The sequence below is a fragment of the Ixodes scapularis genome, unplaced genomic scaffold (genome assembly GCF_016920785.2).
Source record: "Ixodes scapularis isolate PalLabHiFi unplaced genomic scaffold, ASM1692078v2 PGA_scaffold5__190_contigs__length_132052651, whole genome shotgun sequence".
Classification (NCBI taxonomy): Eukaryota; Metazoa; Arthropoda; class Arachnida; order Ixodida; family Ixodidae; genus Ixodes; species Ixodes scapularis.
Window position 1 is genome coordinate 53,711,172 of NW_024609880.1, and position 25,109 is coordinate 53,736,280.

At 46.0% G+C, this 25,109-nt stretch overlaps 1 protein-coding gene across 1 annotated transcript; it reads left to right on the top strand.

Moving 5' to 3' along the window:
* The first annotated feature begins 77 nt into the window (after window positions 1-77).
* On the top strand, window positions 78-24,177 carry LOC8053356 (cullin-4A). The gene is made up of 14 exons (XM_029968976.2): window positions 78-448; window positions 3,955-4,174; window positions 6,577-6,646; window positions 6,737-6,810; window positions 7,402-7,576; window positions 8,310-8,470; window positions 10,220-10,400; window positions 13,112-13,304; window positions 17,343-17,380; window positions 17,441-17,507; window positions 18,787-18,941; window positions 19,854-20,174; window positions 20,926-21,327; window positions 23,893-24,177. Exons 1-14 carry the CDS (start codon window positions 190-192, stop codon window positions 23,986-23,988), a joined length of 2,412 nt encoding a protein of 803 aa, XP_029824836.1. The 5' UTR covers window positions 78-189; the 3' UTR covers window positions 23,989-24,177.
* Window positions 24,178-25,109: the final 932 nt, after the last annotated feature.

A 25,109-nucleotide genomic window follows, 5' to 3' on the forward strand; every position in this document is an offset into this window, starting at 1 on the left:
CAAGCAAAAAAGCGCCTTCGCGAACATGACGGCACAAAATCTATTGTCTTTCACCAACCCTGTGCGCGACAGTGCGGCGGCCATCTTGCTTCATTTTCTATTTTGATTTGCGAGTGGAATTTTCGGACGCACCGGGGGTTGCCTGTAATAAACAAATGAACTGTTAAACCCACAAAGCAATGTGCGCCTATGTCAGCCATAAGCAGTCCCTTGCCCAGTGAGGAAGCTAAAGCGGACGCCGGAGCGGTCTGCAGGCGTAGGAAAACCTCAGGAAACCAGTCGGTCACTGAGCGTCCACGGAAAAGGCTCTCGGCGATGACCGACACGGGGAACCAGAGGAGGCCCATCTACTCGGCCTTAGCGGGCTCCAACGGCGTCCGGAAGGCGTCATCGCCCATGTCCAACAACAAGCCCAACTCTGCCAAAAAGCTGGTCATCAAAAACTTCGGTAAGCGTGCCTCCAGATGCATCAAGGCGGGCGCCTGGCCTGTCCCCTAGTTCGTTGTGCGTGCAACACCCGCGCAACGTGGGACTTCTCTTGCTTCTCTAGGGCCTCTTGCGACAATCACGAGTTGCAAAGTTCGTGGCATCTGTTTTTGAACGGTTTAAAGATTGTTTAAGGTAACTTCGACCGCCCGTGCGTGTGCGCCTGTGTCCAAGCACGGCTGTCTGCTCTGTTGCTCTCGTGGGTTCGGTACTTTTCGTGCTGGTGCTGATAGCGACTGCGCTGATACTTCAAACTTTGCAACGCGCTTGATTTCTGGGGCGTCTGCGACATTGTTTTGCGACTCGAACGAAGTACCCAGATCTTCGACGCATACTGCACCGTCTCATCGGAGCACACGAGCTGAGCGAGGTGCCTTTTCGAGATCAGTTTTGACAACAGAGTAGGAAACCATTATCAGTTGTGAACGCGCTACACTGTGTGCGTATCGGTAATTTTCGTCTAAACCCCGCTGGCCCTTCAACACGGAGGAAAAACGTCAGATTTAAAGGTTTTTAATCAAGGGAAGTAATAAAGCAGATTCGTGTTGAAAGTGTTAGCTACCATCAGTCATGCACGGGTTATGAGCAATATCGACACTGGGAACCGGTTTGCGAAGTCAGTTTTTTTGACTCGTGGCCCTTATCTTCCAGGGGAAGTGTTTCACAGACTTTAATCTACGGACAAACTAACCCAAGGCTGGCATGAGTCAAGAAGAGTGGTGTTGAAGTCAGAGGTTTGGTCCACTGTGCATGCTTCTGGAGATAGACAGGATAGAAACATAAACAAGGAACAGTCTGTACTTTTCTCCCCCCTAAGCTTTGCAACAGAATTTCCGGGAGCAAGTGCTAACATAAACAATATGGTAATGTCGAGACAGTCAGCAGATGCCATAGAGGGAAGACAGCCTCTTGAGTGGGAGTCATCTCACCGAAGGGGGTTCTATACTTGGGCTCAACTTTCTGTGGCAACAACGACAAAGCTGTGGGTGCCCGTGCACTCTCCGCTTGCACATCTTGAGCGCACAGTGAAAGCTGTACATGCACACTTTTCACTTCTAAAATGCCACAGAAAGTTGTCCGCGAGTATAGGGATTCCACCTCATTTAACCTTAAGCAACTAGCAACTAAGCCCACTTGTATTGAACATCCTTACGAAACCACCCTTATTCTTTGTGGTAAAGGTACAAGCATATGTTCCGTGAGCAAAACAAGAATTTTGTCTGTTGCAATCAGTGGTCGCAGTTCAGCCTGTCGAGTTAGTTTCTTTATTGTGTAAACTAACACCGACACATGCCCTAGAACCCTGCTTTATCATACATGGTCAACTCGGCAAATCTTCATATTCAGTTTCTAACAGCTTGATTTGACTATCATACATGGTCAACTCGGCAAATCTTCGTATTCAGTTTCTGACAGCTTGATTTGACTGAGTATTTGCGTCTTGGTTGTTAAGCGAAAGCCAGTGGTTTTTGCCACTGTGAAGCAAAGGCCACTGGAAGATGTTTGTTTTAATGCGAAACCATTAACTGGTCCCATTGAGTGAGCCAACGTCATCAGTTTGAAGAGCACCAGGCGGCACCTTAAATCCTCTCTCCAGGTGAAGCTTGCTCCCAGCTATGAAATTAACCGCAAAGCTTATTTACGAAAATAAGTTGTCAAGGCTTTAAAAGGCATGTGACTGTGTGAAGGCTCGTTGCCACCGCTCATGCTGCTTTACCTAAATGTTCCGAATTCTGGTTAGAAAAATGTAAGATTAGGCCACTTGAAATAGGGACTTTCTAGGTACCATTGTAATCAGTGCTACAGTTGTGTCCTGAGGGCACACCTGAGGCACATTTACATAAAGGATTATTAGCTTTTGGAGAATGTATTTGTTTTTCTATGATGCCCTTTAAGTTCACAGATATTGATAGAGAAGTAGCAGGCTTGTCATCAGTGCGAATGCTTAAAAACGAATACTCCTAAACTTATTTTAAAGGGCTGCATCTAAAAGCTATGAAAAGAGATTATGTGGAAATAACCAGTATCCTTTCATGCCTGTGGGCAATAGCGGTTGAAGTGATATTGTTTTAACAGGTCACGGAGGAATTCAATTTAAATCGAGAATTACATTGCTTTATAGTAAGCGTCCAGAGGTTGCCATAATCGTGGCAACAAGCATATCATGACCTCAGTGCATCAACAACCGTGGAAAATCGAAAATTACACCTGCCACATTCTCTTTAAAGTCCACATCAGCCATCTTTAAGACATCAAATTGAACCTGGGGCACTTCTGTGTTCATGACCAATCTTTTATATAGTTTGAGTTATGCCAGTCCTATAGACGTTTTCCATTTCCCGTCATTCTCTGTCATGTGGGTTCCGTATCTGGCATGCGGGACAAAAAAATAATAGAACATTTCAACCTGGAATATGCGAGAAAATGTAGGTGAGGCAAAACAAAATGTGTGACAATCACGCATTTCTCGTAAACAACTTCCTGCGGCGTGGAGAGATCAAAAAATGTTTTACCGCATACCAGAAGTGACGACATTCAAGATGGCTGTGCCCTTGTGGAAAAGGTGTATCAGTCAACAAATTTGTAATTGAATCTCTGCGAGGTATGGTGCCATGCATTCACATTCACGATTGGCCATGTAGTTCACATGATCTTAAGTCTCCCTGGCATGCGAAAATCATTCCATAATGCCTTGCCTGGCATAATGTTGCAGTATGTCAACTCCTGTGTCCTACCATTTATTTGGTCCCTGGACCCGTCGAAAAGTGCCGCAAGGTCGTCGATGCTCCACTTCAGTATTTATTTTGCCGTTTCAAGTATACAATGAGCTTTTAGTAGAACATGCTCTGTCATGCTTACACTTGTCTTTTTTTCTGACTGAACTAAAAAACATGAAATGCTGAGATGGTTAGAACACAAAGTGTATCATCCTGGTTGTACCCCGCTAACATGCTCGTCCCTTTCACACTTTTTTTGCCTCATATATATTGATTGTGTTACTTTAACCGTTGCTCCTCTCTCCCCCTCTTACCATAATGAGCCCTGTCCTGTTTATTGGAGAACATTTCATTCCTGTTATTCCCTGTTCTTTACATTGATCTATCTACAGTCTAAGTCTTATCTTCTTTTTAAACTTTACCCTTTTGGCTTTCTTTGTGAAGTTTCAAATTATAAGGAGAGCCGACATGTTTCAAATTATAAGGAGAGCAAGACGTCTGCTTCTTGCGCAGGAGTTGTGGTGATGTCAGAATGACACCAAGCACTGATTGGCTTTGATTAAAAAGATAGTGGGTAGACCTCAATGCTAGATGCCTTGAGGTCTATCCACTATTTCGTTTCGATCAGCCAACAAGAGCTCGGTGCTCTGACATCGTCGTAAGCTCTGTGCCAGAAGCAGACAAACTTGCGCTCTGCATAAGGAGGCTAGCGTGCATTCTGTCGCGGGGTCTGACCCGTGCCCTCCTGCAGAGAGACCCCAGCTGCCGGACCGCTATGAGGAGGTGGCGTGGGCCAAGCTGCGGGAGGCGGTGGTGGCCATCCAGCAGTCGCAGCGCATCAGCACCTCTCAGGAAGAGCTGTACCAGGCCGTGGAGAACCTCTGCTCCCACAAGATGGCGCCACAGCTCTACGACAACCTCCGGGACCTGTGCGAGCAGCATGTGCGCTCCGCCCTCCACACCTTCTTCAAATATCCTTATACGGTGCAGGCTCGGTGCCCCGCTGTGGGGAGAGCCGGGAGCCGTTCCCAGAGTTACGGTGTCTGGAGCGCTTCTCCGACTAGTGTGTTTACCGCGTTTTCGAAAGTGGCCCCCCAATCTGGCTCGATGATGTCTTAAAAAGTGAGTAATTCTGTACGCATGACGCAAAACTTTTTGCGTCTTGCCTGGTTTGCAGGGGGAGGGGGGCAAGGATTGGGTAAACATGCCTCGGTGAATCACGCACTAACCTTTAATTTCTTCCAGATCTGATTACGCACTTGGTAAAAAATACCCTATATAAACCAGTGTCCGAAATCCTAGCCCCAGCGATAAAAATGGAAAATAATAACCTCAAATGCAAGCACTTGTGAAGAGGAGGGCTACTCATAGAGCAAAACTTTTACATTTTACGGCACTCTTGTCATTGGTGTCGTTCTTGTAGCTTTGTGACTATGCATTTCTGATGTTCTCGCACTACGATATGTTCGAAGGTTTCTAAAAAAAGAGGCTCACAAAAGGTGCAGCCCCCCTATGTGTCGTGGCTTTGGCATAAACAAACCTGGTGGCACCCATGGAACTGAGCAGACACTGGTCTATATAATGCTCATAAAATGGATTTTCAAAGCTCTGGCGTGGCTTCGCAGTAATGCGCCCGCTTCTGACGTGGCAGACTCGGGATCAAATCCTGAGGCTGGCAGGCATTCTTTTTCGACCATTTAATGATATCGACGATTGATGGCCTAAGCTATCGGCAACATGTATTTTTATCTTTTTTTTACAGCTATTGCCGTGAAATGGTTATGTTTTTGACAAAACTTTGCGAGATTATAAGGAGCCAAAATCCACCACTAAATTGACTATATAATGTGAGCTCTCCGTGTCAGGCGTATAGCCACTTCCGCTTGAGGCGCACTATGTCGTGCATACAGCATCACTCTAAAGGCCCGTTCACACTCTTGCGACTGCTTGCGACCTCTTAAACCTGGGTTCCTTAAAACTTCTTAAACCAGAGAACACACTGGCGCCATCTATTGGGAAGCAGTGTAAACTCGGCGGTCCGGCATATTTTTTTTTATTTCTCGCGCAATATCCTTTCTTTTTTGGCTCGAAAAGCTTTTGTCAATGTTATAAACGAGCCTTTCTATGCGTATTACGCACATTTGACCTCGGAAATCCCGCAAAACCTTCGCTTTTGTGAAATGCAGTTCTAGGGTCACCGCATAGATGGCGCCACAATGTCAGTGTATTCCCTCATTCTAGAAACATTTAAGAAGTTGTAAGAGATCTCGTCTCTCTCAGTCGTACTCGGTCGCAAGAGTGTGAACGGGCCTTAAAGGCCCGTTCACACTCTTGCGACTGCTTGCGACCTCTTAAACCTGGGTTCCTTAAAACTTCTTAAACCAGAGAACACACTGGCGCCATCTATTGGGAAGCAGTGTAAACTCGGCGGTCTGGCATATTTTTTTTTATTTCTCGCGCAATATCCTTTCTTTTTTGGCTCGAAAAACCTTTGTCAATGTTATAAACGAGCCTCTCTATGGGTATTACGCACATTTGACCTCGGAAATCCCGCAAAACGTTCGCTTTTGTGAAATGCAGTTCTAGGGTCACCGCATAGATGGCGCCACAATGTCAGTATGTTCCCTCATTCTAGAAACATTTAAGAAGTTGTAAGAGATCTCGTCTCTCTCAGTCGTACTCGGTCGCAAGAGTGTGAACGGGCCTTAAAAATCTAATGTCGCCGCCATTTTTGGTGTATGTTGCTCTGCAGCTGGACAGTTGAGGAAACCAAAGCAGACGCAAAATCGGATCCTGCGACGACGGTGACCCTCGCGTCTGCTCACCTTTTTGGCCCGAGTTTCTGTGACCAACCGCCGGGATCGCGACACCGACAGCATTTCACCCCGGCTCCTATGAGACAATTCGCTACCACTTCGGGACCACTTTTGACGCATGTGCGGGATAGGACGCTAATCAAACCGGTCGAAGATACATTCCAGGCACGGTACCAGGGATCCGTGTTTCATGGCGCCCTCTGGGGATGAGTCTAGAGGTCCCTGATGAGTTGCTCGTGGTCATACAGTGTCTCGTTACGCTTATAAATGAAAATGAGCACTTGGCGAGAAAGCTCACTACACGGAAGCCAAGGAATCATTCTTGGGCCCCTGACCACATAATATGGGATTGAATCTTTTGCTAAAGTGCACGGTGCTCTTGGTAACCAAAATGTGCATCGTAATAATGAGTTAGCGATTACTTGGGCTCATTTCCCTCACCTGGTGCCTACCTTCCTGGGCCTTGTGATTTTGCGAGGTTTTGTTGAATTAGTTTCCAGCATTTCCGTGGTCAGCCGGCTTTTATTGGCAAGCATGACCCTTAACTCCCGCTGCACAGAGTCGCTGGACAACACACTCTTCCTGAAGCTGATGAACGACTGCTGGCAGTCCCACTGCCAACAGATGGTGAGTGCTGTTTGCTGATCGCTGTGTTGTCAACATTCTACTGTCTTCTGGGGACTGATGTTGGTAATATGTGTGCGTTGTCTGGTGCAGATAATGATCCGGAGCATCTTCCTGTTCCTTGACCGAACGTATGTGCTTCAAAATGCTGCTGTGGCTTCCATATGGTAAGTATGCATGTGCGTTGCTACTGAAAAGCAAGAAAGAAAGATAACTTTTTTAATACATCCTGAGACATGAAGCCATGAAGGTGGACAAGCACCATTTTATGTTTCATGTTGTCCCCCTTTTTTTTCAGTCAGTTTAGTGTTTTTAGGACGGCATCATTTTAAGAAAGCAGCCAATTCCTAATCTATTTTCTTAATCTATTCAACACCGCAAACCTGTACCGATACCGTATGAAAAGAGAGGGCTGACTTGACATCAGTAAAGTAAATATGCAAAAGTGTATGTAACTGACAATTGTGAACTACCGTAGATACTGTTAAACTAGTAAAACAAAAGTTTGTCAAACCGGATCTTCTTGCTTAAGGGTTGTGTTCAAACTCGCACGAAAAAAGTATGAACTGAAAAACAACAGCAGCAACGCTGTCATCTCTAGTGACAATGCCTTTGAAAATCATGGCAGTCGGTCACTGTTTGCCGACGTGAACCTTACTCTGGCTTCACTGACATCTGCCAGTGTCTGTTGTTTTGCCAAATTCAGCACGAGCCCACAGTGTTTCAGCGTCCAATCTGAAGCCTGGCTTTGCGTTCAGGGACGTTGGCCTGGAGCTGTTTCGGACGCACATAGCAAGCAACAGCAGTGTTCAGGGACGCACGGTGGAGGGCCTCTTGCAGCTCATAGAGAAGGAGAGGGGAGGTGATGCGGTGGACCGCTCTCTGCTCAAGTCGCTCGTTCGCATGCTCTCAGACCTTGGCATGTACGGAGAGGTGAGTTTTTGCCGGCATGGGTTTCCCTAGAGCCACCAAATGGGCCATGCTTAGAGTACAGACACTCCATTCAGCAACCGTCTAGTGGGCGCCACCATCTTGTTCCCTGGTGCAGGGTGGGTGCAATAGGTGATGGTTGCGATTAGAAAATTAGACTTTTCAAGTCTTGAATGCAGTGTTGGTGGGTTCAGGTGATACTGTTTTGCTGTGTTGCAGACTGTTTTTTAACATTTCTGGAGGATCGGAAACTGCTCCCGTGATTTCAGATAAAGCTTTGGGCAACTGGCAACAATGATTTCAAGCAACAAGATGGCTGAAGTGTAACTTACTAATTAGCAGCTCTAGGTTTCTCTAGCTGTTTGTGCAGGTCGGACGTTTGCCAAGCAGACGTGGTTTGCGGCGAACACTAGACTCCGAAGCTTTTGAATTGAAGTGCACTTGGGAGTGCCAGAAAGTGTTTGTGATAACTGCCGATTTAGCTCGAGATTTTATGTTTGTGCAAGCACCGAAGTTTTGCTTGGGCCAGTGTGATGTCTCCATTCGCTTTAGGCCCAATGACCGTATTGAGGTGTTCCAAAGGGTCCAAGGGCTACGAACAGTCTCTAGACAATTCTCAGAAGCAAAGAATATTGTGAAAAATTCCAAAACTAAAATGGTAAAATATGGAATGGAACGGGCGACATACGACAAGTGAAGAGATGGAAAGGTTGACGTGAGATATATTTCCGTGCAGGTGTTTGAGGGACGGTTTCTGGAAGCGACGGAGCGTCTCTACGGTGAAGAGGCGCAGCGTTTGTTGCAAGAAGCGGAAGTTCCGGCCTACCTACAGCACGTGGAGCGCCGCCTGGCGGAGGAATGGGAGCGCCTGCTTCACTACCTTGACCACTCCACAAAGTGAGCCACACGAAAATGTCTCCTATGGGTTGGTGTCACACAGCACTCTTCTGGCTAGACCTTTTGTAAGAATTCATGCTGGGGAACCCTTGCCTCATGCTTTGTACATATGGAGGCAATGTTTTCGAGCAGGGTTTTTGTGCTGCCTCAGCCTGCATGCGTAGCGGTGTTCAGGCTTGGGCAGCACAAAGACCATGCTGGAGGCTTGGTCACGTTGTTCAAAACGAGGTTGGAATGGACCGTCACATTTTCTGTTGTCGTAATGTGACAGTTGGTCTTATAGCTTTTTATGCCAGAGGGGCCCCTTGTGCCATTTAACACTTCTCAGCTAGCACTAAAGTGGACCAGCTCATATTGCTGCTGACTGTACATAGCGCGACTGTGTGTGCAAACAAGCCATCTCCGTTTTTTTTGTTTTTTTTTTCCTTTAGAGTTGGAGGGATAGTATTAAAAGTACCATGTAGTGTGATGGAAAGCGAGCATTTGGGGCACTACCTAAATAAAAAAATTTCGAAGGAATGAAAAAAAGCTGGTATCAGATTTTTGCAGATGTTCGGTATGGCCACTGTAATCTCATTGTTACATATTGGCAACTTTTACATGCAATTTTCTAATGAAGGAGACTCCTGGGTTTTGGGTATTTAAAGAGCGCTCTCGCACTCAGAGCCATTTGCACTGAGAGAGGGGCCTATGGGTGGGGCTTGTGGCCCGATGGCGCGAGCCGACTTTGTACTAACAGATTGTGTTGTGTTATCCTATCAAGAAACGGTGACAGTTTGTTACGCGTCAAGGACACAGGATGGGAGAGGTAGCATACTGTTTCCCAGTTGGATGGATAGATGGATGTTAACGGCCGTACCCTTTATAGTAGGTGGTGGCTAGCACCATATAGCCTAAAAACTAAAAAAAAAAAAATTATCCTCCCCCCCCCCTCTTTTTTCCTTTGCCTTCAACCCCCCAGCGAGGGAGTTGCCAGCTTTCCCCTGGTCAAACCATGTCTGCATTACACCAACATCATACCCGTCGGGGGAGGGTGGGGTTGAATCTTTAGGCTGCAGCTATGGAGTGGAAGTCTGTCCCACCATCTCTATGGGCTTTCCCCGTACCCCAGACCACCAGACTCTCTCCATCGGCACATGACTCCGGGCCTAACTCTCCAGTTCGAGAAGAAGGCTAGCACAGAAAAACATGCTCAGCAAACATCAAGATCAACCAGGCAAAAAATGTGCAACAAGAAAGACAAAAAAATATAGATAAACATTTTTTTTTTTTTATCTTTTAGGGACAACTTTTGTATCCTTATTAATATGTTTTCTTAATAATCCCTTCCCTCGTTGCTCTCAACTTTCATAATTTTCTATAAAAATAAAAGCCCTCTGATAGAACCTGTTCCCCTAACAGCCATTTCAAAACTTCTTTTTTTTTTTCCTTCAAAATCACCATTTGATGGACCTCCACTCTTCTTATCTTATATTCCATTGGCTTTAAATCAGTCGTGCCTTCCCAGGAGGTGCCGATTGAGAATCTTTATTTCTCTATCTTTTTTACTTTCTCGCCTGATCTTACGTCCCCCACCTGCGCTAGTTAGTTCTACTTTGTTCAATTGCCAAACTCCCAGCCACAATCGCCAGACTGTCGACACCCTTAAAAGATTGCCACACGCTCGTTATAAACGGCTCTGGTGGCACCGAAAAGTGGTCTTCAGACGGGGCAGTTGGTGTGGAGTTTGTGACGCTTGTGCCCCTGCAGGAAGCCCCTGATCAGCTGCGTAGAGCGGCAGTTGCTGGGGCAGCACCTGTCCCTGATCCTGCAGAAAGGCATGGATCAGCTTCTGGACGACAATCGGGATCTGGGCCTCATGTACAGCCTCTTCGCTCGGGTCAAGGACGGGCTGCCCATGCTCTGCACCCACTTCAACCACTACGTCAAGGTCGGGATGCACCCCTTCTTTATGCCGATCCTGTCGGTCCGCTTCAAGCGGGAATCTGTGGCCGATCGCGTTCTAATCACCGACGGAAGGGCAGGGAGAGGTTTTATTTGCCCACCTCCAGCGTGAGCCTCTTACCCTCAATAGCACACCGGCATCTTGTGAGCCTCAAACGTTCACGCACAGCCGCAAAAGACGACAAGCATGCGCCGGAGGTCGGGCGTTCCAAGGAGGCACCCTGCCATTCTCGTCTTGTCGGGCACGTGGAGTTGAAGCTTGTGCCACCAAACCCGAGGATCTCGCGTTCAATCCCCCCCCCCCACTCCCCTGCCCGTTTTGATCTGGACGAGCTTCGGATTGTCGTGCGATTGCGTATCACTACTGCGTTGTGCGCGTTAAAAGCTCCGGGCTGGCGGTTGTACTGCACTGGCTAAATTTCCCGTATACGTCGAAAACACCGGATGCCCACTGGGGCTAGCTTACTTCCCGCCATCCGAACGCGCAATTATGTCTGACAATGTTCAGTGTTGTCGGGGGTGCCTTAAATAGATTTATCTTTCATTCATTCGTACCTTAAAGTCTGATGCAATAGGTGTCAAAGGCCTAGATTGCTCTTAGTTACATGAAAGGAGAAATTGGCATGAACGAGGCATTTATGCCCTCCCTTTCACTTCTCTGCAGTGTGCTTCGAGAAGTAGTGACTCTGCTTGTGAATACTTGAGCAGGGCCGCTTCGCAGCTTGGTACTTTCAACACTGTTGATTTATCAGAAAGTGCCAATGTAGTCAGTGGAGTTAGCATAAACGTAGCTTTGATTTTAGTAATATCGTGTGAATACCTGAAATTTTTTTTATATACGTTGTACTGCTGTAAAGTTCCGAAAGAACGCCCGCCCCCGGAAGATCGCCCATCCAGTTTTTTTGGCTAATTATCTATCCCATAAAAATTACGAAACATTGCCCACCCCCGATTTCCGTCGGACGTCGCGCGATTCCGCGTCGCGCGGAATCGAATCAACTGTGCCATTGAACTCGCGCTTGATAAGCGAGTTCTTAGCGGGTTCCCACGCTTTTTTCCGTGACGTGCACGCGAGATATCGGCTCCCGTAACGTGCAAGTTGTTCCCGCGTGTATGTTGCGCCGTGAGATGCGAATCTGCTGCGACCGCATCTGCGGTATCCATTCCCGTGACATAAAGTTTGTAGCGGATCCCGCGTTTTTGTCCGCGATCTGCGCGCATGATCTCTATTCCACGCAAGTTGGTGCCGCGTGTATATAGCACCGTGAAATACGATTCGGCTGCGTTCGCGACCTGCGGTATTTGTACCCGAAACATACGAGCTTGTAGCGGATTCCTGCGTTTTCGTCCGCGATATCGGTTCCTGTGACAGACAAGTTTGTAGCGGGTTCCCGCGTGTTTATTGCACCATAAAACTTGCATCTGCTGCATCCGCAATTTGCAGCATTCGTTGTTGTGAGATGCGAGTCCTCAGCGGGTTTGTGCGGGTCCTTCGCATTGTAAAACGCGAATCTGCTGCGTCCGCAACCTGCGGTGTCAGTTCCCGCGTCATGTGGTTTGTAGCCAGTGCCAGGGTGTTTATCATTAATTTTTAATAAGGTTTTGCTGTGGCGTCCCCAAAGATAGTCCACCCCATGTTTTTCACCATTTATCTCTTCATTTTGGGTGGGCGTTCTTTCGGAACTTTACGGTAATTCAGGAGAATAGGTTTTTCTATATCTGCTTTGTTCTAATTATAATGTTTAGGCCCTTTGAAACGTTTTTAGGCCACAGTCAACGAAATTAGGGATGCCGGATTTCCTTTTCATTTGCGAAAAAGGTCTTACACTTTCGATAAAAAGACTATTAGAATAAATTGATCAAAGTTTCAAGTGCAAACTGTGATGTTAGAAATAATTTATCTGGGTCCCATAAGTTTCCAAGGCCCTCTTCAAAATTACATGCTCTATTCGAGTCTATGGCATAGTCCCTTTCGAATATGTCATAGCTTGCTTGAATTCATGGCCATTTTTATGGCCAACATCTCTTAGATACTTGAATCAAAAATATTTGGCTTTTCGAATTTGCTTCAAACTCAAAATTCACTGTGTTCACACATGCCTAGATTTTAGTGATGTGCATTTTTCTCTGCAAAGTGGTTATGACCAAAGCCTTTACTACTTTGGTTCTTTTAAGAACCTTCTGCACAGAACACACTTTCTGCTTTGTACGGCATTTACTGGATGAAAGCAGAGGTTTCACCCCTGCTTTCGCTCCGCCTCGGGATGTTCTTTTGCCTTGGACACGCTCATGGTTGAGGACAGAACGTAGCCACTCGCAGACTATGCTGGCTGTTGTCAAGGCCTCCGCAGTTGTTGTCAGTCCCCAACCTCCCGGAGACAAGAAAGGGGAGAGGCGAGGAAGAAAGTTGTGCTGTTTGCATGGTTGATGTACCCACTGCAAACATGACCTGCCTGCGGCAACATTAACAATTTTTTTTAGAAACGGGCACACTTTTTTTGTCTTGCTCAGGGGAAGGTGTGTCTTGTTTGGACTGCCATTTCAGTCACTGCTTGACCTTATTTGCTTTGGATTCATTCAATGACTGCAGATTGCAGTTCTCATGAGAGAAAGCAGTCAAAGGAGGGACTGTAAGCAGGCCCCTAGTAATAAAAGCACACTATAGTTTTGGCGTTTTGGAATTTCCCCTTGTTGCAGAAACGGGGCCGGGTGATAGTGACAAACCCAGAGAAGGACCGCTCGATGGTCCAGGAGTTGTTGGACTTCAAGGACCAGATGGACTCAGTGGTAACCCAGTGCTTTCAGAGGAACGAAAAGTTTGTCAACTCACTCAAGGAGGCCTTTGAGCACTTCATCAACCAGCGACCAAACAAGCCTGCAGAACTCATCGGTGAGCATTTCTTGCCACAGCTAATTCTAGGCTGTGCCAACGTGATTTTTTTATTTTTATTTAAGCATACTGCAGGTTGTAAAGGCCCAGAAAGGAGGGGCAAACACATTTAAGTACTCATTGTTGAATACACGTGCACACTGAAAAAAATCTTCAATTTAGAAAAGCAGATTCACTGGCTCCAATGCCCCTAGTGCTGCAACATCATAACAATTTTAAAAATAAATGCCACAACTCTCAAAAAAAAAAAAAAAAACTTCATTTATATAAACACCAACACACACAATACATATGCATACATATATACGTACATACACTTTACTTAATTGTACATGCTATATTTTAAAAATAAAAATAACAGTGGGGAATCGTTTGTTTATGATTTTTGTTTGTCAGTGTCCCTATGCATTATTAGTAGGGTTTCGTGTTCCCAGTAAAAAAACGATGAACACCGAAAATCAACCCCCAAGACAGTTTGTCAAAATTGGGTAAAACCAATAAACCCTTAAAGGAGCCCTGCAATCATATTTAAGCGTCTACCTTTTTTGCGGTTTCCACCTCCCTTGGGGTTCGGGCAAGCCAGCGGGCACGGAGAGAATGACTAAATATCAGTGCGTCATATTTTAGCGGGACGACGCGTAAGCCTCCTCCACCTATGGGGGCGACCCGCGGTGCCGAAAGCGCGCGAAATGTGACATCTTTGGTCCTGGGCTTACTACTGTTCAGAGCTGCTGAAAGCTTTTTTTTAGTTGAAATACAAAATATAAGTGGCACGAGCCGTTTCAATTATTTATAAAAGTAGTTTTTGTTAAGTATTTTAGATCAGAAAAGAAACTAATGCAGTTTAGAAAGAACGGGAACAAGAAATCACTTGTCGACATACCCGCCAGCAAGCGGTGGAAAAGGCGGCGCATACTAAAAAGGTGTAGTGGGATGAAGCACTGACAAGCGGCAAGCGTATAAAGGTCCCGGATGTACGCGGCAGCGCTGCAGTTGAGGATTCGACCGCTTCGAGGCATTTTGAAGGCCTTCGGCGTCAAGCTTTGGCTTGTGGTTTGGCACTTTCACGGTATGGCAGCGTGAAGTGGCTTCCATTCTGAACTGATATTTACCCCGTGCTTGTTGTCATTTGTGACCAATGAAGTGTCATGCCAAACTAGTGTTTAATCGCGCAGCAAGTGCAATGCGAGCCGTCCTGGCTGCTTGCTTCATACAGCCTAGCCAGAACATGCTTTAGTGGCGCCCTCTCGAGCCAACAACACGGAGTGCGGCAGCCGTGAGCGCTCGCTGAGCTCACTACCCCTCCTCTAGTTTACGGCCACTCAAGCAACCAAGGACATCATGAAGGAGGTTATTTTTTGCTTGTTTTTGCAATTTTATTTTGCCCATAACTTTTAAAATGAAGCGAAATTCAAGAAAAGAAAAGTTTCATTAAGTTACTACGTTCAGTGCGCTCAGGTTCGGTGTCAATTAAAAACCAGAAAAAACGTCCTTGCAGGGCCCCTTTAATTGGAGCTGTTTTTGAATAAGGAAAAGACCAAGCTCTACAACAAGAACATTTGTCTACAACTCTATGTTATTTTTACCTGGAGTGCAGACTCCAATGAATTGTCTATGAGCCTTCTTGCTTCAGAACCACACATCTCGCTTCTTTTTCTTATTGTTGTGTGGACGTTCTTAAAATATTCGGGTTACGCGCTTGTTCTCTGGAGGTTGGGGCATCCCACTTTTTTTGTCCTATTTTCTACAAGCCTCGATGAACCTTGATGTTTAATCTGACACCAGGAAATGATACTGAAAAACACAAAATCTGTGGGGGAAAAAATACCCCCCCCCCCCCAATTCTAAGGAAAAGTAACCCCGAAAACACTGAATCCTAATTAGCATCCTGCATAGACTGGCTCCTGTATTGGCAAGGAGCTACAGAGTCGACGAGGAGAATTGTGTGCTGGTTTGATCAACTTGGCAGTCTGGCCTTTCTAATTGAGAATGAGAGAACAGCCTCCGATTTATAATCTCCAGATAACGTTTAACAGAACTTTAGTGTGGAACATTACTTTTGAGGTTTATTTGTGGCCATTATATAACTTTCATTAGATAACTCAGATCACACCGAGGTTTTTAGTTGTATGTGACATATGAGAGCCCAACTACCCAGAACAGAATTTGCAGCTCGAAATTCGCTTTCTTTCCGCCCAAAAACCGCCGATCAAGAACTAGCCGGTTTAAGTCGCGCTCACTCTCTCTCCCGTGGTCACGGGCCGTTTTCTAAGGTTTTGACTCGACCACCAAATTTAATGCAAGTTGTTGGCCATTGAAGGCACACAGTTAATATTATAAATATAAAAGAACAAAACATGAAACCCATTTTTTTGGCTTTCGAAAAGCTGCAAATACATTGATTGAAAAAAAAGAAAAGTAGCACAGACAACCGAAAGCGTTCTGTGCGTTCACTGCATAATTCTCAACATGGCGTTGTTTCGCGTATCGTGGGACCAGCGGACGATGGGCGACGGCGTTGGACCTCTACTTCAGAACTGTCGTTTACAGTACCGGAGAATTCTGTCTTCCTTCAAGAACAAAATTTTGGACCGATCAAAAGAACTGATGTTCATCCCGTACGAAGGCCCGACCAGCAAGCCGATTGCACGAAGACGTCGGCGAGCCGTCGTCCCTTCTCATGGCTGAAGACATTGCTCGCTCTAACGATTATTACTTCGATTTAAATATGCACGCGTATGGTTTCTTTACGAGGTGCAAATGTGGCCTGCCCGACTTCAAGCCGGGAGTGCATGTATTGAAAGGAAATCGGCAGCAAACTTCCGACATACAGTCTACGGGCTCTCTTTCTACGCATGAAAGAGTTCCTTCATTAGCTCAGGGGAAAGACGTCCGATTCACACACAGTGGGCACGTGTTTGATCCTCGGTGTGGGTGTACCACTTTTCTTTTTTTTTTTTGTCAAGCATTTTGTGATGTTTACATTTCCTTTTTAACAATTATCGCTGAAAGAAAAAATCAATTGTTGTGGACGATACGTCGCTGAACTAAATGGTATGGGTTTCCATTTTCGACACCTGCGAACTCAATGTAGTCACTTTTCAAGAAAAGCAAGGAGCATATGAATCGGGTAGCGTCCGCTTTCAGAGCTTCGCGTAACTGTTCTACAGGAATTGCAGCCAGCCATTGATCCCGACCCGTTGATCTTTCGAAAACTTGTGCACTCTGCCACACAATGCCACTTTCAGATGTAAGACATGTGAGGCAGCTCTTCACGCAACTTCTTGAAAGTTTTCTTTTCGGAGTCGATCCCGGGAATTCACCACGGCACTCGGGCACTCACTATTAATTGCCAACACTTAAATGTACAAAACAACTTATCTTGAAGTACAGAGCAGCGAGCGGAACAAACATAACTGCAAAGGAATCACATGGTGAACAAACGCATTTCGTCTGCAAGGTGAAAAAAAAAAAAAAAAAAAAACTTACACGGTTGGGTGTAGCCACGTGAATTCCGCCACTCACTCTATCCTCTCCACTTCTTTGTGTGGTGCGGGAGTTTTGGTTTCGGTTTCGAGCAGTTGCGTCTTTTGGCTTTATTAAAAAATATAGGTGACTCCGTAGCAAAATATTAATTGGGTAGTATATTCTGACGCCATAATAAATTGCCTGACAATAGATCACCCGTTCAGCAGACTGTATCTTGGCCAAGCATTCAAATGGCACATTCAAATGGAGCTGTGAATTGCCCCTATTCATGGTTCAGCTTTCCAGTGTACCGATCAAGGTTGAATTACCCTTTTCGGACAGAAAGATGTTGTGGTGTCCTCTGGTGTAACAGCGCAGTGTAGAAGATTTCTAATTGGTTGTTTTTTTTTGTTTGTTTGTTTGCTCATTCATGCTTTGAATCTTGAAGTTGCTTTCCTTAGAAATTTTTAGACCTTCTGACATACAAAGCTTTGTTGTACATGTTTAATCTCAATTCTATTTTTCTTTATGTTGTTGTCTTTAATTTTGTCTCTCTCTCTCTCTCCGTAGCCAAGTTTGTTGACTCCAAGCTAAGAGCGGGGAACAAGGTAACGTTGAGCTAGGTTAGGACGGTTGGAGCATGGACTGACTTTTATTCATCGTTGCAGGAAGCGACGGAAGAGGAGTTGGAAAGGCTGCTCGACAAGATCATGGTGCTGTTCCGCTTCATTCATGGTGAGTATCATAGTGCCTGGGTTGATCTGTACACTGGCACCAGTTATTTTCTCTTTTTCTCTCTCTCTTTTTTTTTTTTATTATGAGGGACTAACAGAGATAGACTAATAGATTTTCTGGGAATTGACCCTTCTAAAACATTTTACTTGGTGTGTTCAAGAGGCAACATAAATCTCGAGTTTGAATCTTTGCCTTTCATTTTCTTTTGATCTTTTTATGTCCTATATATAGCCATCTGTTATCCCATACATTTTTTTCTGGTGCACCTGTGGATCTTGATCTTATTTTGTCTTATTAGCTATGATATTAGCTTTTTTAGTTTGAATGTTTGTCAAATTACCTTTCTGTTGCCTACAGTAATCTAACCATGAGCTTAGGATGAGCATACTCAAATTCTACCTAATCCTTAGCTCAAAATTAAATACTTTTAATTAGGTACTCTTTATTATGATTATGCACGGCACTTTTTTAATGCTTTACAGTTGTGTTTTAAAAAAGCCACAAAGTATATAAGAACTAATGCAGCCTGTGCAGGTGAGTTATACGGCCAGAAGGACATAATATGGGGGGATAATTGTCTCAACAAGTCGGCTAATTAAGTAAAATTTGTTAATTCACTTTTTAATTATTGAAGATAATGATATGGTTCCAATTAGAAATTTGCTGAGCATCATTACAAACCACTAAATAAGAACATTTTAGAAAGATTTGGGGCACGCGGGAAGCACAGTGCTTTGCTAAAGCTACCATTCGTGAAACAGGTGCAAGGCCAGTGGTGTGAAAACATGCTCACAAAATTTTCCTGTTTTATCATACGCGTTTTTGCTCCGCCAGTATTGTGCCCATTGCACTAGTAGTAACTTTAGTGCACCACTACTGTTCCTACACGCCCCAAATCTTTGTAGAATTTACCTATTTGGTGGTTTTCGATGATGCTCCGCACATTCTTAATTGGAACCATACGTTTCTTTTCCCTAATTCAAAGTTATTCAACAGTTTTTAATTAATTATTCCTCTTATCGTGACGACTAGCCCCCTATATTTTGTCCCCCTTGCCGTACAATACGCCTGCACAGACCGCATTAGTGTAGCTCTCGGGGCTTTCTTAAAACAAGTCTGTAAAGCTTTAAAAAAAAAAATTCCCTGTATTTTGACCTACTTAAAGCAAGGAACAGAGCTTCTGCTTCCTATCCCTGTTTTGCCTTAGTATGCATTCTGCATTGCCGTGGATCTTTGTGTTGGCAACTTGCAAGTTAATGTTTTTTGGGTTTCCCTGCAGGCAAGGATGTGTTCGAGGCCTTTTACAAGAAGGATCTGGCGAAGCGCTTGCTGGTGGGCAAAAGCGCCTCAGTGGATGCCGAGAAGTCTATGCTGTCTAAACTAAAGGCAGAATGTGGTGCTGCATTCACTTCCAAGCTGGAGGGCATGTTTAAGGTACACCCTGCTTCTACTTCTCAGTTTTTCTCATACTTTCTGGAGAGATACTAGTCATGTTCAAGGATCGGAATGGCTCAAGATTTTTGTTTCTCATGCTCTCGCAAGTTGTGTGCAGAATTGGCGAAGGATAGAAGAGTTATAGACTAGGAGATGCTCCCCTTTGCTGAAAGAGTATCTCCTAGTCTTGTTTGACCACCGACTCTGTTCTGTTGTAGCAATTCTAGCTTTACTTACCTTTTATGGCGCATTTAACTTCAATGTTCCAACCCTCTAGTAGTGCTTTGTTTGGCACAGTATGGCCATCTGTACTGTGCCACTTGCCCAGGTAGCTGTCCAAGAAGCTAGAACCTTATTTAGTGCAGTGCAGCCATCCCTACTGTGGTTCATTAAAACCCTCAAACATTGTCGTCATCAATTATCATCATTATTGTGCTCCCCCTTCCCTTCTTTTCTGGACATGAAGCTGTCCATGGAGCTGGAAGTTTATTTGGTGCAGTGTGGCCATTCTTACTGCTGTGAAATAAAACCCCAAAATATCATCAATCATTATTATCATTGTTCTCCCCTTCCCCTTCTTCACGGGGCATGGAGCTCTCTAAGGGTCTAGTACTTTATTTGCCACAGTACAGCCATCGCCACTGTTGCTCAATAAAACCCAAAAACATCATCATCATCAAAATTCTGTCCCCCTTCCCTTCTTCAGAGGGCATAAAGCTGTTGAAGGAGTAAGTCCTTGAATTAATTAATAAACTTAATTGCAGGGATGGGTTTCAGTACACCTGGGTGGAGCCCTAGTCCGGGGCCCCATAGAGTTAGTCCTTTATTTGGCACAGTATAGCCATCCTTACCATTGCACAACGAAACCCCCAAAGCGCTGTCGTCATCACCACCACCATTGTTCTGTTTCAGGACATGGAGCTGTCCAAGGAGCTGATGCTGGCCTTCCGGCAGCACTTGCAGCACCAGCAGGAGCAGGGCCAGCCGGCCCCGTCCCTGGACCTGACGGTGAGCGTGCTCACCATGGGTTACTGGCCCAGCTACCCGGCCCAGGAAGTGGCCCTGCCCCCGGCCATGGTCCAGTACCAGGACCTCTTCCGCCGCTTCTACCTGGGCAAGCACAGCGGCCGCAAACTGCAGTGGCAGCCCAGCCTGGGACACTGCGTGCTCAGGGCCGCCTTCCCGGCCCCCAACGGGGGAGGCCCCAAGGAGCTGCAGGTGTCCCTCTTCCAGGTCGGTCTGTGGGACACCAAAGTGGGGCGTGCATTGTCGGAAGTTCTGGTTCAAAAATTGGGCTCGAAAAAATTGTGCGCATTACGTCGCATTTGTAAACATACCCAAGAGTGTGGTCGCACGTGTTCACCCATTATCTGGATCATCTAATCTCCCTTGAAAGCGATAACGGCTCCACGAAAGTTAAGAAAAATACTGATAAAACAAGTTTTCCTTTTTCTTTTTTTTTCTCGCCACGGGGATGGGTTTTTATCTCTGCCGACGCTCGTTCGCTCCACGTCACAAGTACCACGGTGTGACGCTTTCGCGCCGCTTGTTTTTTGTCGCAACCGTAACAATAAAGGCGATAATTGGTCATCCCGTACATAGCGCATTTTTTTACTCGTTAACGACGTACTAGGCAAACGCGTGTGCCGACCACGAAACAAAACAGGTTACGTCTGCGCTTATTATAGAGACCGACGGGACGAGAGAGGCAGGGGGTCTCTTCCCGACGCCGAGCCTTCAGCAGAAGCTCGTTGCCTTCCGTCGTACTTTGGCTACACGTGCAAGCACGAGGATTGCTAGATGCGCGAGCGTCTTCGAGGGTAGGAAGCTTGCGCCGGAGGTGGGACAACCGAAGGATCTTCCTAGCGTTCTGATCCCATCCCTAGCTACAGCTAAGAGTGCTGTTTCTCGACAGTGTAAGAAGCACATTAACTATCCAAGGTAGGAACGGCAGGAAGCAGCTTCAGTCCTAACCGGCTCGCAGGCGCTTGTGCTGCTGGCCTTCAACGAGGCGGCGGGTCCCGTGGGGCTGGCGGAGCTGCGGGCGTCCACCCGCCTGGAAGACGGGGAGCTGCGGCGCACGCTGCAGTCGCTGGCGTGCGGGCGGGCCCGCGTGCTGCTCAAGGTCCCGCGCGGCCGGGACGTGCAGGACGAGGACCGGTTCCTGTTCAACGCGGACTTCCGGAACCGGCTCTTCCGCATTAAGATCAACCAGATCCAGATGCGGGAGACGCAGGAGGAGCAGAGCTCGACCCAGGAGCGGGTGTACCAGGACCGGCAGTACCAGATCGACGCGGCCGTGGTGCGCATCATGAAGATGCGCAAGACCCTCACCCACAACCTGCTCATCACAGAGCTCTACGACCAGCTCAAGTTCCCCGTCAAGGTGGGCGAGCTCTGCGGTGTGATTGTGTTGTAAGATGTCACAGCACGGCGAGCGCCTTGACGCGATCAATTGGATAAAGTTCTCTCGGCGCGCGCCCCAGTAACCTATTCTGATGATGTCTCCTCTAGCCAAGCAACACGCGCAACCGAGGAAAAAAAAAGTCTTGTTGCCACAGCACCTGTGCACGTGCACTTTCCACTCGGCGCGCCTGCTCCGACCTCGATGGACGCTGGCTTGATCACCGCTTCAGAGATCTCTCCGCTTCAATGCTTTCGTAAAACTGTTCTTGCCGCCGTTGAGGCACGAAACTAGGGTCACCAATGAAGCTGTGTCTAAGCAATGCACTTCGCTCAAGTGCTAAGTTCTACATGACATGGCACGCCCAGAAAACGACTTTAAAAACAAGTTGTCTTCCATAGAGAAGCGTGGGAAACCGGGCCCGCAACAGGCAACCTCTAGTCGATTATCTGAAGTCATCCGATGGCGCCGCTTGTAAGCAAGGCGAGCGGAGGACTTTATCTGGCAGCTGCAATGTGCGTAGTATCCACACCTACATATATCTTGCACTGTGAGTGCAACAGCCATTTCCTTTTGTGGGAAAGGGGGGCACGCTTTGTACTGGCACTGCCAACATTTCACGAAACTGAGCACCATGTTTACAAATTGCTTGCTTCGAATTTGCACCGTTGATGAGTGATGCCTGCACCACTGTCGTTTGGTTACCTGGTCTCAAATCTTCTCGTCCCACTATGTGAAATTTTTTTCCGTAGAGACAAATCGAGGCGCGAGAGGCGCGCCGCCGACGTTAGGAGTCAGCCAATCGGGTCGCTCGAAGAACCTAGCATTTGAAACTGGGGTCGGAGAAGCCACCATGAACAAATTCGCTGGATGCGTCTATACTCTTTCACGAAACTTCATGAACTTGTCGAAAAGATACCGTGGAAAGTGCCATCTGTGCTTGAGACCTTGGGGTGAAATTATTTTAGAATTTTTGAAACACCACTGTAAAATGCTGTGGAAGCGCCCACTTTGTTCAAGCACCCACTATTAACATTTTACAAACTTGAGAATTCTGCAAGTCGTACGTTAAGCGCATGATTCGACCAGACAAGTGCCCATGTGTAGATTATCCCATTTTTTAGTGAAAGTTGGGTGGGCGGTCCTCCGGTATTTTACGGTATGTAAAAGGTGCTACATCTGCTTTAAAAAAAAAAATTACTAAAAGTTTTGAACCACTTTTTGATATTTTTTAACTTCTACATGGATCATCCCCACTTGTGGTGACGAAAATGACTAGGGCGGAAACCGCCAAAGTTTCCCACCACTACGTAGTTCATCTAAGGACCACGCTTGTGCATGGTCCTCGGTCGTCATCTACGGAAGATATTTGGCACACAAAGCAGCCCGCAAAAACAATTGTTCCGCAAAAATACAACGCTTTTCGCCGGGCCCTTCCATGCTCAACATTGCACTGCAGATGGCGTTGTTGCGCGTAAGCTTATCTGCACCTCGCATATTTTTTAAATATGTAAATCAGATTTATTTGATTTCAGTCTGACCTAATTTGATGTACGTTTGGTTTATTTGGTTTAAGTCAGATTTATTTTATTTAAATTAGACTAATTTGATTTAAATCACTAACTAGAAAATGGTGACTCTTTATCACCATGTCTATTTTTAAACATGGCAGATTGATTGGTCACAGATAATGATGTGGAAGAAAGAATTACCGTATGTTTGAAATGTAGTTTATTCAACAATTTTTATTGATCTAATCCCCACCATACTAGAACAAAAACAGCTTGATTCTTTAAGTTTGCTAAAAGCTCTGTTTGCTTTTTCTTTCGCAATCTGATTTGCTTGTAATAAGACAATACTTCTCCAGTTTTATGTTCCTTTCGTATTCTGATCTGCTTGAAACGTGACGTTACATAACTGACGACCAAAGTGGAAGGTAGAAAGTAAGCTTGATGCTCCGCTTTGCTCAGAAGAGCACTGCTTTTTGCTCACGTTCAGCCCGACATAAATCTTTCTTGCTCAATGGTTTCTCTTATTTCAGTACAAAATGAATGCCCATAGAAAGCATCAAATGATAGACAGACGCATAAGAGTAGACTACGGGGGGGCATCAGGGCTCGTGCCCCCCCTGGTGAGATCCGGGAAAGGGGGGGGGGGGGGGGGGGCGGGCGGCCCCTTCCCCTAGAATAAACCACTAATTGCCGGTGTAAAAAAAGTTGCGCAGAAAAGCACCTTCCCCTGCCCTCCCTTCCCTTCTTTCCCCCCCCCCCCCCCCCCCCTTCCCCAGGAACTTCTCAGCCTGCCCCCTATAAAATCTATTTTCGGGATTATTTTTTGCAGGAAAGGTCAGATCTAAATCTTCATTGTAAAACTGGTCCGATTTAAATTGCGATTTGAATCGTGATTTAAATATCTTTATTTTTATTCTTCACCTCTAAGCACGGCAGAAGGCAGCAAGTGCATGCTGCAGGTCGGGCATTCAAAAGAGACACCCTTCCGTTCTCTTCTTGTCTGTAACTATAGAGAGCTGTTGTTTTTTTCTCGCAGCCCACGGATCTAAAGAAGCGCATCGAGAGCCTCATTGATCGGGATTACCTCGAAAGAGACAAGGACAACCCGAACCAGTACCACTACGTTGCCTGAAAGGGGGCGCCACCATTGCCCAAATTCAGTTCTACTATAAGTCTTTTCTGGCTGCTGCTGCTGCTGCTGCTCCTGTAACATAGACCCCCGTTTTTTTTTTTTTTGTTTTTCTTCCCCTGTTTGATAAGTGTCAACTAAGCGGCACAACATCCGGAACTTGTCAAATAAAATGATGCTCGAAGTGAAAAATGCCTTGCTGTTCAATTCGGTGTATTGTCCTTGCGAAGCTTCCCCAAAAAAATGTTTCAAATTAAGTTTACCTACATGGTTTTTTGATCATATGTTAAAATTAACTGGTCGAGGTGTGTCACTCCTACCAAGAAATATTTGTCAGGAGCATTTATGATTGTAGACAGGCTTTATTTGACAATTAAATATGAAGAAGCGAAAAGGATGAGAACGACAATAACTTCCTAACTGGTAACAGACCCTTCAATGCGTCAAGACTAACGGGAAGATTATAGATAGGAAGACATTGGGCAATCCGAAGAATAGACTAGTGTAAATAACAAAAAAAGTGCTCCCCTAGACGCCTTGTTGTTCTCTGTCCTGTCTGATTGCATTGAATGTTGTAGTAAGTGCACTAAAGTAATTCCCTGGACCTGCACGCCATTTTTTTGTCACATTATGACCGTGCACTGTGCAGATAAGGAGCAACTGAAAAACCATGCTTCATACTCCTCATTTTATGTCTTGTGCAACTCTAAGAGAAAAGGAAGGTATTAACTTATAGTAATCCATTCCTAGAAATTGGGCTGTGGGTATATTTATAGAGCCTGAACTTAGTCTGCCTTAATGGACGACTTGTCTTTCAGCTGCAAATGAGCAATTTGGCCAGTGCAGTACAACTGCTAGCCTGGGGTCTTCAACGTGCACCCTGCAGTACTGATACACGACCGCACACCAGTATGATGCTCATCAGGGGCGTAGCGGGGGGGGGGGGGGGGGGGCTTATGGGGCTTTTGACCCCCCCCCTCTCTCTTTCCACAGCCCAAGTCATAGACATCTCACCTCACCTACCTCCACCCCCGAAAAAAAATTCCTGGCTACGCCACTGATGCTCATCCAGATCAGAAAGGGCAGGAGGGGGATTAAACGCCATTCCTACCTAGACTTGAGAT

Excerpts from the sequence above, each read along its gene's own strand:
- LOC8053356 (XM_029968976.2), top strand. The coding sequence starts at position 190 with ATGTCAGCCATAAGCAGTCCCTTGCCCAGTGAGGAAGCTAAAGCGGAC. Across the intron at positions 8,471-10,219 it reads TACCTTGACCACTCCACAAA|GAAGCCCCTGATCAGCTGCG; the intron begins GTGAGCCACACG and ends GTGCCCCTGCAG. Across the intron at positions 17,508-18,786 it reads GCTGTTCCGCTTCATTCATG|GCAAGGATGTGTTCGAGGCC; the intron begins GTGAGTATCATA and ends GTTTCCCTGCAG.